Raw genomic sequence first — 14,636 nt, forward strand, 5'->3', positions numbered from 1 at the left:
GGTTGAGAAACTGGACCTCTGGATGGAGAGCTCAACCCCCACTCGCGCGAGAGAAGATCCTCTTGGTAAGGAAGACGGCGTGGAGGAGAGATGGACATCTCTAGAAGGTCCGGGTACCACGCTCTCCTGGCCCAATCCGGAGCAATGAGGATCACGTGGAATCCGAACCTCCGCAACCTCCTTAGCACTTGAGGAATGACGGGGACCGGAGGAAACGCGTACAGAAGTGGGAATGACCAATCCACGATAAACGCGTCGCCTAGAGCTCCTCTCAGAGGAAATTCCCTTGAGCAGAATCTCTCGCACTTCCGGTAGGCACTGGTCATGAACAGATCCACTTGCGGGGTTCCCCAAAGGGCGAAGATCTCCAGAAGGACTTCCTGAGCCAACTCCCACTCGTGAGATCGTGCTCTGCCTGCTCAGAGCGTCCGCTGCCGCATTCTCCTTTCCGGCCAGATGAACTGCTGAGAGTGAAATTCCTTGCTGGATTGCCCAGAACCAGAGCTGCATTGCCTCTCTGCACAACGGGAGTGACCCTACCCCCTCTTTTTTGTTGAGGTACTGCATGGCCACTGTGTTGTCCGTCATGATCAGGACACTCTTCCCCCGCACAGACAGCAGAAAAGCCTCCAGGGCCAGCCTGATGGCTCTCGGCTCCAACAGGTTGATGTGGAGTTTGGACTCCGACAGAGACCAACAACCACTGGCGGTCAGATCGTCAGCATGAGCGCCCCATCCTGTGAGGGAAGCGTCCGTCACCACTGGCCAAAGTTGCAAAAATGGCTCCCTTTTCATCAGATTCCCTTTGCTGGCCCACAACAGAAGATCCTGCAAGACCGAGAGTGAAACCTGAACGGGATCCGAGATCTTGAATTGGGACCACTGCATCTTGAGGACCCATTGCAGGGATCTCATGTGTAGTCTGGCCTCTGGCACCAGAAAAATGCATGATGCCATGAGGCCGAGCAACCTTAGGAATACGAAAGCCGGAAGACTCTGGGCATGTTGAAATTTGTCCACCATGTGTACAATGTGATGAGCCCTTACCTTGGAAGGCGAACACTTCCCCAAGGACATGTCCAACACAGCCTCGATGTACTTGAGCTGTTGAGAAGGTGTCAGATGCGACTTCTTGATGGTTCCCGATGAGGATCGCACCGAGGACCCAGGCCCGAATGCGCACATGCATCGGACCGAGACCGTTCCCTGACAGCTTCTTTCGAAGGCGCAGGCGGAACTGTGCCCTGGGATTGAAAAATGGCCTGCATCTGCTCCCGGAAGGCCTCCCATTCCTCAGGAGTTTGGTGGGACAAGCCACTTTCCTCGCAGAGCCATCATCTGACGAGGACAGTGAAGGCGACCGGTGACTCCGCTTCTGGGAGTACCTAGACGAGGAGTGGGGAGACCAAGATCCCCGGGACTCCTTCCGACGAGGAGAGTCACCCCTCGAATCGTCGGTGAACATCCCTTTCTCAGCTTTTCATGTCTTACTGCGTTTAGTACCCCGACCTAACTGTAACTTCCCATTACGCTCACGCAAGGCCTTAGCAGTCAGCGACTGGCATTTCGAACAGTCATCGGTGTCATGACTCTCGCCCAGACACCACAAACAAATGCAGTGCGGGTCTGTAATCGAGATCTTAGACTTACAGTCCAGGCAATTCAAAGCCAGACCGCAGAGTCGGAGGGGTAGACGAAGAAGACATATTCTCGAAGAATACACAAGGCACGACGAGTTCTCGAAGCAAACACGTTTGCGGAGAAAACGGAACTGAGGCTACAGGCGCCGTGCGTCCTATATATAACATCCAATGACGTTACCCTCAACAGAGGCCTTCGAGGGACATCGACTCCGACGCCATCGACGCAGGATGCCCTCTGCCGAAAAATCTGCAAAGTAGCACAGCTGTGGACATTTTATGTCAAAGATGTGGACTACGTTGGAGGACACAATCCATTCGAAATCCTCTTTTTTGCAGCCAAGGTGGGCACACACGCTGAACCTCAGCTGTGGTGGCAGTCCCACAGTCTCAGTAGCCCTGCCCTGCATGGTGAGCTACAACTGGCAGCCTCGACATCACAAAAGTGCATTAAATCTACCTGCTACAGGTACAGCGCCGTTGCTATGAGGATCAGGCAGCTTCCAACTCCCTCTGGAATCCCACTCATGCACAGCCCACAGGGCCTGTTGGCCATGTCCAGATAGTCCTGCTGATCCACACACCTTACTAGAGCCTCACTGCCACTCACAGCCCGCCAGAAATAATTTACAGCACAGTTATGGAACTGCCAAGCGTCAAGGTCAATAATCCCTGACCGATAGCTTACGAATTCAAAACCCTACTCAAAGGGATTTGTCTATGCACCAAACTTAACTTTGAATACCAATAACTGAGAGAAACCATTGGCCGACTAAAAACAGGAGATGTGGAACTCTGAACATACGAGTCTCATACACTTTAAGCATTTAAGAAAGATAAACATAACTTATAGACTATATGCTGCACATAAGGGACCCAAACTCCTCAGAGACACTTCTAGTAGAAGAGTGCAGACTCCAGCCAGAGGACATGGGCCAGCCCTAACTCCCAGAGAAACCTTTAGGTTGTCAACTCTGTCAAAGAACAAGCTACTTACCAACTGTAACGTTCTTTCGACTGGATGTTCCTCCCACGTATTCCTTATCTTTGATAAATCCACTTCCAGCTTGCTGGCCTCAGAAAAGAAATTCCCAGTAGAGGGCACTGCGCAAGTCGACGTCCCTCGAGTCGGTGTCCCTGGAAGGCCTCTTTATCAGCACTGAGGTCACCATAGGTATAAATAGTCTTGCGCAGCGTCCGTTGCTCAGTTCCGTTTTGAGGTGCTGTGTTTGTCCTGTATGAGATGGTTAGTACCATTGAAGGAGCATAGGCTGCAACTACAAGGTAAGTTTTACTGCGGGGAAGAATGGGAAGGGCGATGAGGAATACGTGGGAGGAACATCCAGTCGAAAGAACATTACAGTTGGTAAGTATCTTGTTCTTCGAAAGGATTGTGTCCTCCCACATATTCCTTATCTTTGATAGACTCCCAAAGCAGTGTTGTGTACAGGAGGCGGGAGTAAAAGGTAGAAAGGTTTCAAGAGTGCACAGAGTGCAATACAACTTTCCCAAATCTAGTATCCTGGTTAGTGGCGGAATCTAGACTGTAGAATTTGGTGAAAGTATGTGCAGACGACCATGTGGCAGCCGCACAGATGTATTTTATTGGAACCCCTCTTTGGAGAGCGGATGAGGCTGCGATACACCCCTGGTTGAATGAGCCCTGAGGTGTTGAGGAGGGTTCTTTCCTGCCAATTTATAGCACTCTATGATGGTTAGAATTGTCCATCTTAAAATGGTCTGTTTTGTGATGGGTAAACCTAGTTTATGTCCTGCATACCCCTCAAACGGCTGGTCTGCTTGCCTAGTCCTTACGAGTTTGTCGATGTAAAAACTCAAGGCACACTTTGGATCCAGCCTGTATAATCACTCTTCCTCTTTACCTGGGTGAGGAGGAGGAGGGTAAAATGAAGGCAAGGTTATTTTTTGTGTGATATGGAATTCTGAGACATCCTTTGGGAGGAAATTAGGCTTCACTTGAACTACTTTATCTTAGTAAAAATAGTATGTGGAGGTTTGCAATATAAAGCTTGTAGTTCGCTCGCTCTTCTGGCAGAAGTTAAAGCCGCTAGGAAAACTGTTTTGAGAGTGAGAAACCTTAATAGACAGGAATGAAGAGGCTCAAAAGGAGTGCCCATTAGAAAATACTAGATTTAAATCCCACAGAGGAACCTGAAAAGGAGTTTGGGGGAGGAGACATTAGTCAACCCTTTTAGAAATTGAATGACTAGAGGCATTTTGAAATATGAAGGTTCCTCAGCCGTGCTTTTAAAAATTGATAGAGCAGTGAGGTAACCGTTGATTGTGCCAACTTGAAGTCCTGAATTTGCTAAGTATAGCAGGAAAGATTACACCATCAGTGTACTGCATGAAAAAGGGTCAATATCCTTATCTCTACACCAGTTGCAGAATTTGTTTCAACAGCAGCGGTATAAAGATTTAGTTGCTGGTCTTCTAGCCGAAAGCAACACCTCCATTACGTCATCCGGGAGGTCCCAATCTTTGTAGCTCAACCTTTCAGAAACCAAGCGTGAAGGTTGAGTCCTGATATCCGGATGTAGAACCTGACCCTCCTCTTGCGAGAGAAAATCCTCTCTTTGTGGAAGATGAATCGGAGGAGAGATGGACATCTCTAGAATATCCGGGTACCATGTTCTCCTGGCCCAATGCGGGACAATTAGAATCATGGGTTTCTGGAATCTTCTCAGCCTCCTTATTACGTGAGGAATGACAGACTGTAGGAAACGCGTACAGAAGTGGAAACTTCCAGTCCACCACAAACACATCTCCGAGAGCTCCACTCGGGGGAAATTCCCTTGAGCAGTATCGTTCGCATTTCTTGTTGACACTCGTTGCGAACAGATGCACCTTAGGGGTTCCCCAAAGGGTGAAGATCTCTTGAAGGACTTCCTGAGCTAGTTCCCACTCGTGGGAAACTGAGGTCTGCCTGCTCAAAGTGTCCGCCGCCGTGTTCCTCTCTCCGGCTAGGTGAACTGCAGATAGAGAGATTCCTTCCTGAACTGCCCAGAACAAGTGGCAGTGACCCTACTCCTCCTCTTTTGTTGAGGTAGTGCATGGCCACTGTGTTGTCCATCATTATCAGAACATTCTTTTCCTGTACTGATTGCAGAAAAGCTTTCAGTGTTAGCCTGATTGCTCTTAGCTCTGATAGGTTGATGTGTAGTCTGGACTCCGACGGAGACCAGCGACTGCTTAAGTCGTTGACATGGGCTTTCAAGATGTTCTCCTGACAGGCCCACCACTGGAGATCCTGTGCTACTCTGTTCAGAATTTGTAGGAGATCTGCCATCTTTCCCGAGAATTGCGACCACTGGGTCCTTAGCGCCCACTGGAGAGATCTCATTCTCAGGCGAGCCTCTGGCACTAGAAAAATGCAGGATGCCATGAAGCCGAACAGCCTAAAAATAAAAAAAATGAATAAATTAAAAAAAATAATAAAAATCGAAGGCTGGTAGACGCTGGGCCTTTTGAAATCTGGTCACCATCTGTAGAATATCTTGAGCCCTCACCTGTGGTGGCGAGGCTTTTCCCAGGGATGTGTCCAGGACTGCTCCAATGAACTGGAGTTTCTGTGATGGCATCATGTGACTTTGTTAAGTTGAGGGAGAAGCCCAGCTTGTGGAGAGAGTGGCAAACATAATCTAGATGGATCTGAGCTTGCTCTGGGGACATTGCTCTGATCAACCAATCATCCAGGTAGGGGTAGACATGAATCCCTTCCCTCCTTAGACTTTCTGCCACGACTGCCATACACTTGGTGAAGACCCTCGGGCGGAGGTCAGCCCAAATGGCAGAACCCGTAATTGATAGTGAGAGCTGCCAATGGCGAACCTCGGGTACTTTCTGTGCTTGAGATGGATAGACACATGAAAGTAAGCATCCTGAAGGTCCAGAGATACCAACCAATCCTGAAACTGGAGGGCCTGAAGGATCAGAGAAAGGGTTACCATCTTGAACTTGTCCTTCCTGAGGAATTGGTTCAATTCTCGCAATTCCAAGATGGGTCTCAATCCTCCTCCGTCCTTTTTCGGTATTAGGAAGAATGGGGAGTACCAACCCATGTTCCTCTCCGCTACAGGTACCGGTTCTATGGCACCTTTCGCTAGCTGGTCTAAAATCTCCTGCATAAGGAGCGGGTCTGGAAACTTCAAAGAGTTGCTCCCCAGTGGATGACTCTGAGGAGTGTGCAGGAAAGGCAGGCAGTAACCTTGGGCAATTGTCTCCAATGCTCAAGCATCTGACGTAATAGCCTGCCATTCTGTCAGATGTTGAGTTAACCCGCCTCCTACTGGTGTTTTGTGTGGAGAGACCTCAGAGGGGTTTTGGAGCGGCTGACGCAGATGCCGAGGGTAAGGGAGCACCTGCCGGTGCGGACTTGGTACATTTGACCCGTCCACCACGGGTAAATCTTCTCTGGACCCTTTGAGCTGTTTGCCCTTCTGCTTTTAAAAACGAAAGAGCTTTCCCCTCCATTACGTATCTGTGGGGCAGTTTGGAGTTTGATGAATTGCAGCTACAAGGGATTTGGCCGCCGCTTTGGAGGTTTGCCATTTCTCCAAACTGTCATCAGCTTTCTTGCCAAATAGAGAGGTGCCGTCAAAGCGCATATTCAGAAGTCTGGCTTGTACATCAGGAGCAAAACCAGACTTCCGCAACCACGCAAATCTGCGGGTTGTGGTACTGGCCCCATGGCTCTGCCGATGCCGTCAACAGAGTCGAGACCTGTTTGAAGGGACTCACACATCATATCCTTCCCGTTCTTGATGATATTCAAGAATGCGTCTCGTTCCTCCCCTTCCCGGAGACGGTCAGCCACGGTTGAAGCGCACTCCCAAAGGGTGTGGCTGAATCTTACCAGCGTGCAAGTGGCGTTAGCTGACTTAATTGACATGCTGCATGCTGAAAAGATGTTTTTGGCTATGGCATAAAATTTCTTGTCATCACGATCCTGTGGTATTGTGGGGTACGCCGATTGCCTGCCTGATGAACTCGCAGCCTGAACCACTAAGCTCTCTGGGGTCGGGTGCTTTGACAAGTACTGAGGGTCTGCAACCGACGTTCTGTATTTTGCAGAGAGCTTTTTGTTTACTGCAGGGATAACCTCTGGTGTTTCCCCAATTTGTACCTTTTTTTCTCTGTAATGTTGCATGAACAGGAACTATAGGGTCTTCTTGAGGTCCCTTAAGATGTCTGTTAAGTCATTCTGGTGAAAAGAGGGTGCAGGTGTTGACCACCACATGAACTCCATAATTCTAGCCATGAGAGATCTATAAGACACCTCAGCGTGCTCACCAGGGTCTGGCTTGCCAAAGTCTGCCTCTGGGGAGGTATCTATGCCACTGGCCTCCTGTAAAGACTCCTGAAGCTCTTTCAACCTGACTTCCTCTGATATTAGTACTTCTGGTATAGGAAATCTTGTAGATTGTAAACCGAAAGGCCTTTCAGAATCCGAGTCTTCGCCTTCCTCATAAATAGAGGACAAAGCTCTGAAGTAATCAGAGCATGGGAGAGGTGTAAAACCCATTTCAAGTGAAGGAGCCAAATTGGTCATGACTACTTGAGAAAAAGTTGTAGTTGTCGTTGTAGACGTCATATGTGTCGACAAACTCACAAAGGGCGTCGACATACTCGAGGATGGCCTCTGTCGTTGAGAGAATCGGAATTCTACTCAATGTCATTGTGATGCTTGAGCTAAAACATGGCGCTGATGCGCAGTGCATTCTGGGGGCACTCAGAGCTATAATGCATATTTATTCCATGCCTCAGTGAAAACTGCACTTGCTTTGCTAAAAAAACATGCTTTCAATGTTATTCGTTGCTGAGCCTGGTATGCAGGCATCAGTCAAGGACACTGTGCTGGGAAAGCTGCTGGGATCCACAGGTGCCGGCTGGCACCAGATATAAAAAAAGGGTTTTTTATGTCTTGCTCAGGATGAGTTATGGAATTGTTTTCCATGGTGCTTTAGAAGAGGGAAGCTTTGCTCCTTGGGGTTACTGTTGGTTGACCCGCCCGGCAACCAATGGTCACTCAGCAATGCCCAAGCGCTAATGCCAGAAGGTTCGAGAAATTGCCTCCCCTTTTTGAGGAGGGCATATATAAGGAGCCCTGGAAAGGTCAGGTGGAAAAAACACAAAGACCTCAGTCGGAGGGGGGACACCTTGTTCCGACTTTCCTGTGGGCTGTTGTGCTCTCTGCCTGGTTGTTACCGGGGGTCTTCCAGCTGCTTCTGGCGAGATGAGGGATTCAGTTACGCCCATGGTTATGTATTTTCTCTTGAATTCTCTATTTTTTCTGTGATTTATTTCTGTTTTATCACTTGTTGCTTCTTAGCTATGAATAAATAGCCGTATAAGTGCTCATTATTTTGCTAACTGTGTGTCTGGTTGTGAGTTATTGCTCCGTCTACCTGCCTTCAAAGTATTTGCTTGCTCTGTAAATGTACTAGTGATAAATAACTCTCCGTGCACTCGGGTGCAGATGGTGCGGTCAGGGGATGAGGTTTCGATGACTACTCCATCAGGGTCTACGACGGCGTTGATGGCACGTCTTATATGTCGAAGGTGCCTTCGATGACGGCGTCGATGACGCCGTCTTGTGCGAAGGGCCCTTGTCTCTACTCGAGGATTCGTGACGCTCTCGAGGGTTTTTATTCACCGAGTTTGACGACTTACAGCGTTTTTCTTTTTTCGGGTCTTTCACCTGTGGTATCCCCCTCGAGGCATCTCCGAGAGGGACAGAGCTGCGTTCTCGAAGACCCTACGCTTTTTTTTTCAAAATTCCTCCCACTTAGCTGGAGAGTTGTGTTTTGTGGGGCAGGTGGCCCTTTCTGGTGAATTGGAAGATGAAGAGGAAGGTGATCTATAGCACCTCTTCTTGGTATGTCTCGATCTTGATGAGTGGTGAGAACCACTACGAGATCTCGAGGGGGAATGTTTTCTCCGATAACGAGGAGACTAATGTCTCAACCGAGGACAATTTCAAAGGGGTAGAAGATTTAATGGTCTTACCTTTTTCCAGCTTCCCCCTACGCTCCCTCAAGGCTTTCGCCGTTATGGACATACATTCCTCACTACCGAGCACAGGTGCTCTGGGCCCAGGCACCACAGGCAGATTCTGAGGATCGGTTAACAGCATCTTTTTTCCACAATCCCGGCATTTTTTTAAACGGATCGTAGCGTCGATGAAGCGGACGAAGATGCCATCGTAGATTTGAAGATTTCTTCAAGAAAATCAAAGTTTTGAAAAAATTCACTGAGGAACCGAGTGTTGCGTCTCCGAGGCTTACGAGGCACGGAAAAACGGAACTGAGCAACGGACGCTGCGCAAGACTATTTATACCTATGGTGACGTTGGTGCCGATGCAGAGGCCTTCGAGGGACGTCAACGCGCAGTGCCATCTACTGGGAACATTTTTTCTGAGGCCAGCAAGCTGGAAGTGGAATTATCAAAGATAAGGAATACGTGGGAGGACACAATCCATTCGAATGTATAATATGGACACAGGTAAAATATGCTACTTACCTGCAGTATTGTGACTGTTCTTGAACTAGGAAAGTACATGGCATGCATGTAAATCTGTGAATGGTCGATGTAGAAACACTTTCCAGGCAAGCATATTCGACTGCTGTCCACATCCCACACAATCTCCTCCCTCTCAGAACTCAAAAAGCATTCCATACAGAAACCGGAACCTGCACTTAGGAAATCAACTCAGTGCTTAACAGCAATTTACAATACACTACAATAAGGCTAAGAGTACGTCTGGAAATGCAGCGAGTATCTTGGGTAGGCCTCAGACAGGTGCTAGGTTTCTTGGAAAGCAGATGGCATGTCAGTGCTAAAAGTAGGCCTCTGGAAGCCAGAACTATCGTGGATAAGGAGGAACCTCCGATTGCGGGGCCTCTTCACCTTGTTGAATCACAAGGTACCCACGGTTACCCAAAGACACCTGCAGGACATTACTACTTTTGTCAGTGAATGTTCTCCCTGCCTTCATCATACCACAACAGGCATGAATGTCAGCTAAGTGACTCGGAAGTGATTGCAGCTGTATGTTCCTAAGCACTGTACTTCCAACCCTTCCTTCACAGTAACAACCAGCTTACTCCCAGTCATGTGTGCTGGTAAAGATGCGCAGAGTTTTCCCGGTGAAATCTTGCAGCGTGGTGGTTCCGGAAATGGATGAGGTATACAGCTGACTGTGATTGAAAGGGTTAAACCTTATCCTTGTGATGGACCCTCCAGCTCCCATCTACGACAAAGAGGAAGTGATGAGAAAGATAGACACTTAATAATGGTGAAGACTTCTTCCACCATGGTCGGACTACAATCATCTAAAAAGTAAGCAATATGTGCGGGAGATCTGAGCACAGACCCAGAAATGTCACGCATGGGTCAAAAAGAGGGCAATCACAGAAGATGATCACAAACACACACTGCCTCCATTTCAGGAAGTCACCAAAGGGTCTTGACACCCGCTTCTCAGTTGGCATGGAGCCATCGGAAAGTCCATTGCTCAACATACATTGGCGACCTGGGCATATGGCAGGCCCTGGACATTAAATATCGTAGTATGGCATGATCCATGATAGAGTTTTAACCTATGAGGACAAAGGTTAGCAAGCAAACCATTGCTGAACGCTATTTGTTAGGTGGTCATGATTTACTACAGTGCCCTGACATTTACAGAAATGTATTCAAAATAAAAAATGACAGAAACCTAACCTCTATAGATACACTGGTCAGCAAGGAACCAATTGCATAGCTATGGGCTCTACATACATTAATTAGCCAAGCACCCAAAATACAACTAACGTCTGCACGCCTTGGGACCGAAAGCAGACTGATTTTTACATACATAACTTTAGAAGATAGCTAATAAAAAGTCCAGAAATCAGTACACATTGTTAAATAAGGAATCCAAAAGAACAAACATGACCTTGGCATTCATTGGTGGGCCAAAGAAACAAGGCATATTTTACAAAAAGGATGGCACATTTTCCTTTCCTATTGCTGGAAACCCAAGGCGAACAGCCTGACATCTACACATTGTTTGGGCTAAAACCACAGCCAGAGGTCTACATTCTACAAACAATAGCACCAAATAAAAATAAGTGTCACACTAGCATGCTGAATCTAAACAACGTTCAAACAAATGCAACCCACACCTGCCTCTAACTACTAACATTCCTGATGACTGCACGGATTGCTGAAAGATAAACAGACCGGTAAGTGAAGGCAGTTCTCAGATTTGTAGACAGTATCTAAAAAGGTGTTGGAGACTCTTGCTTCACTTCCAGGGGTGTATTAATCACTAAAGTGGTTGCAATTCAATACTCACCCCTTGAACGAAGCACGTTTTGTTCAGCACTTCATAGTCCCATAGGATTATGTCGCCGCCTTTGGAGCCCACTGCCACAGTGCTTGGGTGCGTAGGGTGCCATTCCAGACAGGTCACCCTTCTGTCGAACGGGCTGGCAGTGCGTAAGAGCTTGTATGAGGCCAGGGATCGCAGGAAGGGCTGCTGCAGGCACTGTCCAGAAACAAAGGAATCACCAAAATTCAATCCACGTAAGAGAGTATACCATCATTTTTGCTGAATGGGGCAACTTAGTCTTATACGTTTTTGCAGCATTTTGTTTGCCGTTTTATTTTACCACAAACCTGTAGATGTTATATTGGGGGTAAGGTGCATAGTGGGGGAGGGAGGCGGGTGCGGTGGTCTCCCACCCGCCGATTGTGAGGAGGGGGGGGTCGGAAGGGAGGAGCAAAATCGGCGAAAATAATGCGGTAAAGATTCATAGAATCGTCAGAGCAGCATCACATCCCACTTGCAGTCCCCTCTGCTCTCACAGCATGCTTCAGATTCACCGAACATCCTTACCCGCCTTAGCTGAGCTCGGATGCTGCCTCCAAGTGTGTTCTGGTAGATGTAGTGCACAATGCTTAGCTGCAAGTCTGCTTGCTGACACAACACGTCAAGGTTTCGGGGGAAGCCGCTTCCGAGGCGTATCCCTGCTGAAGAGGCGCAGTAATTAAATGACTACTGCATTTTAAAATATCCCAAAAAAAATACCCCACGCAAAATATGAAGAGGTAGAAAATCAAGAAAACAAATGGCACATTTACAGTAATGTAATCCGCAATAATGAAGGGAAAAAACGAACTCAATGATAAAGAAATAATGTAATATCTCCGGTCCAGGAGAACAATCACGAAGCAGTGAAGACTCGGTAGATAAAGGGTTACAGGCTTTATTATAAGTTGCAGGGAATAAGATAGGGCATTTGGGGAACAACAAGTAAGCACACCATCATAGCTTCAACTTCCATCCTGCAATGACTAACCGTCACGTTTAGAACTCTCAAAGTACACATAGTTCTAGCCACTCTCACATTCCATGGAATGCACTGCTTGGTGTGAGCCAAGCCAATACTACACATCCCCGTTCCTTCCATAGGTTACCAACAAACCTTTCATTCACAACCCACAACATAAACTAAACTAAACAAACACAAAAAACACCAAGAAATACCAGTTGAAATGCTGTAGGAGAACATCATCATTATTAACATATGCAGATTAATAAGACCTGCTAAAATATTAAAATAACAGAAGAATAACATTCATAAGACCGGTACTAAGGTAACTGATAACATGGAACACCTTATATTGGCCATGCGATATTAGCCTCTCATAGAAAATACATATTCTAATATTTACCTCTCCCACCGATACTCAAAATACAAATACAAATACAGTATAATGTACTGTTGGGTCTACCCTACTCATAATATTGGCCCCTTGGTCCCTCCTACCTATATTGGTAGTGAAATACATTTACATTCACCGATACTGGTAATGAAATAATTTTCGAAATACACTACCGGTTAATTTGCATTTATACTATTAGGCCCTCTCCTACCGATATTGGTAGTGACATACATTTACATCCACCTATACTGGTAGTGAAATAACACTTTTCGAAATACACTACCCATGAATAACATTTATAATATTGGCCTTCATTTATTTAACATTGGCATTTATATTATTGGCCCCTTGGAGCCTCCTACCGATATTGGTAGTGAATAACATTTATAATATTGGCCCGTGAATAACATTTTATAATCTTGACCCTCATTTATTTAATATTGGCCCCTCCTACCAATATTGGTAGTGAATAACATTTATATTACTGGCCTTCATTTTTAATATTGGCATTTATAATATTAGGTCCTCTAGTAGTGCAATAACATACATTTATAATACTGGCCCTCATTTATTTAATATTGGCATTTATATTTGCTCACAACATTTATGATAGGTAATTATATATTACGCCATCCCTACGTTAATACTCTACTACTTATGATACAATACCCATTTGCACTACAATAAACATGGATGCCGCATATTCTGCTGTAAACATTTCTTAAATACTCCCGCATAACTAACATTTCACAACTTAGCATCTCCACAATGACATCAGTAATCAAACCGTTCTGATATATATTGGCACATTTGGTAATTTTCCATTCAGCGTCAATCCTTGGATACTTGGTAATGCAGTAAATCCTACGTCCTACACGATAAACAACGTATACTGTACCCGAGGAAACAATGTGTAAACCACTATATACTTGTACATCGTATATCATTAAACTTATCTGCACACGTGGTCATGAAATACCACAGAGATAGACAACATTCTCTTACAATTCTACTAAATGACTATACTCATGTTCGATTTGACCATGTCCCAGTATAATCTAACGCAGATAGCAAGACAATTACACTACAGAAATGTTTCATCTGATAAATAAAAAAAAATGTGCTTCACATTCAAATATAATTATATTTTCATTTCACACTGGTGACCTTACTGGTGAGCTAAGGATACCCCTCAAAACAAATTATGAGCAAAAATGCCACATGATCTTGCCGAAATGACATTTTACACTGGCTTGCGGTCGATGTACTGCAGACATAAATATAGACACTATGATATTACTTGAATTGAAATGCTAAAAGCACATTGTACGCAAGGTTTATGGCCAGATTGCCTAAAAAAAACGTTAGCACATTTTCACAATACCATTCCACAGGTGTCATTATATTCGTCATAAAATCATCACAAACCATACAAAGCAACGGCATGTATTGTTCATTCATTACATCAGAAAATCTGGAGCAGTTTTACTCCTCTGCCATTACTCAACTGCCATATTAAAAATAAACCACATAAACCCTTACAAATACAGATTTCTATGCATGCACTTCATTCCCTAAACTAACATGTATGACTCTGACTGAATATTCTAACAAAATAAAAGTGTAAGCATCCTTTCTGATGCTGTAATGTAGGATCACTACCATAACCATGAACATTATGTATCATATACAAATATATGCAACACTGCCAGTAATTCACAAGCAATTGTGTAAACAGATACAACCAAACTATCCACAGATATTAAGATCTTGTGCTTATTTGTTAAAGGAACGCTTTCGTTTTGTAACTGCAATTAAATAGTAAAGCACTCGGCGCGCTGCCTATTGTGATGCATACGTCATATTGCCAGTAGCACACGGCAACTGTGCCACCAAACTATAATCAGGCTGTCTGCAGGAAATAAAATCTAGTGTACATAGGTGGCTTCACTGAGCGCGCTGCTTATCTTAAAACATAGACCATACGCTTTAAGTGGTGAATTTCCATTAAAGTATAAATGTAGAAGTCAAAATCCAAGAGGAAAAGCACGTCTTTGCAAAACTTCCACTCACTTCACATCCAGTACTCCCATTTCTCATGATGACTGGAACACTTTATTAACTAAATTCGCGTTGTCGTAAACGCTAAAATTCCTCATCTCGACACAAAATTTAAACTTGTCTGGCAGAATTCATTCACGTATTCATTCACGTGACTCTGCGTTAGGCTTCCGTAATCAGACTTGCCACGGCAGCACTTA

General features: G+C 45.6%; 1 protein-coding gene across 3 annotated transcripts in view; it reads right to left on the reverse strand.

The window, feature by feature from the left end:
* The window catches only part of DDB2 (damage specific DNA binding protein 2), a 620,403-nt gene that overhangs the window by 470,054 nt on the left and 135,713 nt on the right, over positions 1–14,636 (reverse strand). Inside the window, exons 3-5 of one of the 3 annotated variants that reach the window (XM_069623162.1) lie at positions 11,546–11,679; positions 11,003–11,194; positions 9,768–9,913 (exon numbers count right to left, since the gene is read on the reverse strand). In XM_069623162.1, the coding sequence (XP_069479263.1) occupies positions 9,768–9,913; positions 11,003–11,194; positions 11,546–11,679 (472 nt within the window). The remainder of the gene's footprint in view (positions 1–9,767; positions 9,914–11,002; positions 11,195–11,545; positions 11,680–14,636) is intronic. The other 2 variants (XM_069623161.1, XM_069623160.1) reach the window with 2 other exon arrangements.

This window comes from Ambystoma mexicanum, chromosome 11, assembly GCF_040938575.1.
Source record: "Ambystoma mexicanum isolate Mex_15411 chromosome 11, UKY_AmexF1_1, whole genome shotgun sequence".
Classification (NCBI taxonomy): Eukaryota; Metazoa; Chordata; class Amphibia; order Caudata; family Ambystomatidae; genus Ambystoma; species Ambystoma mexicanum.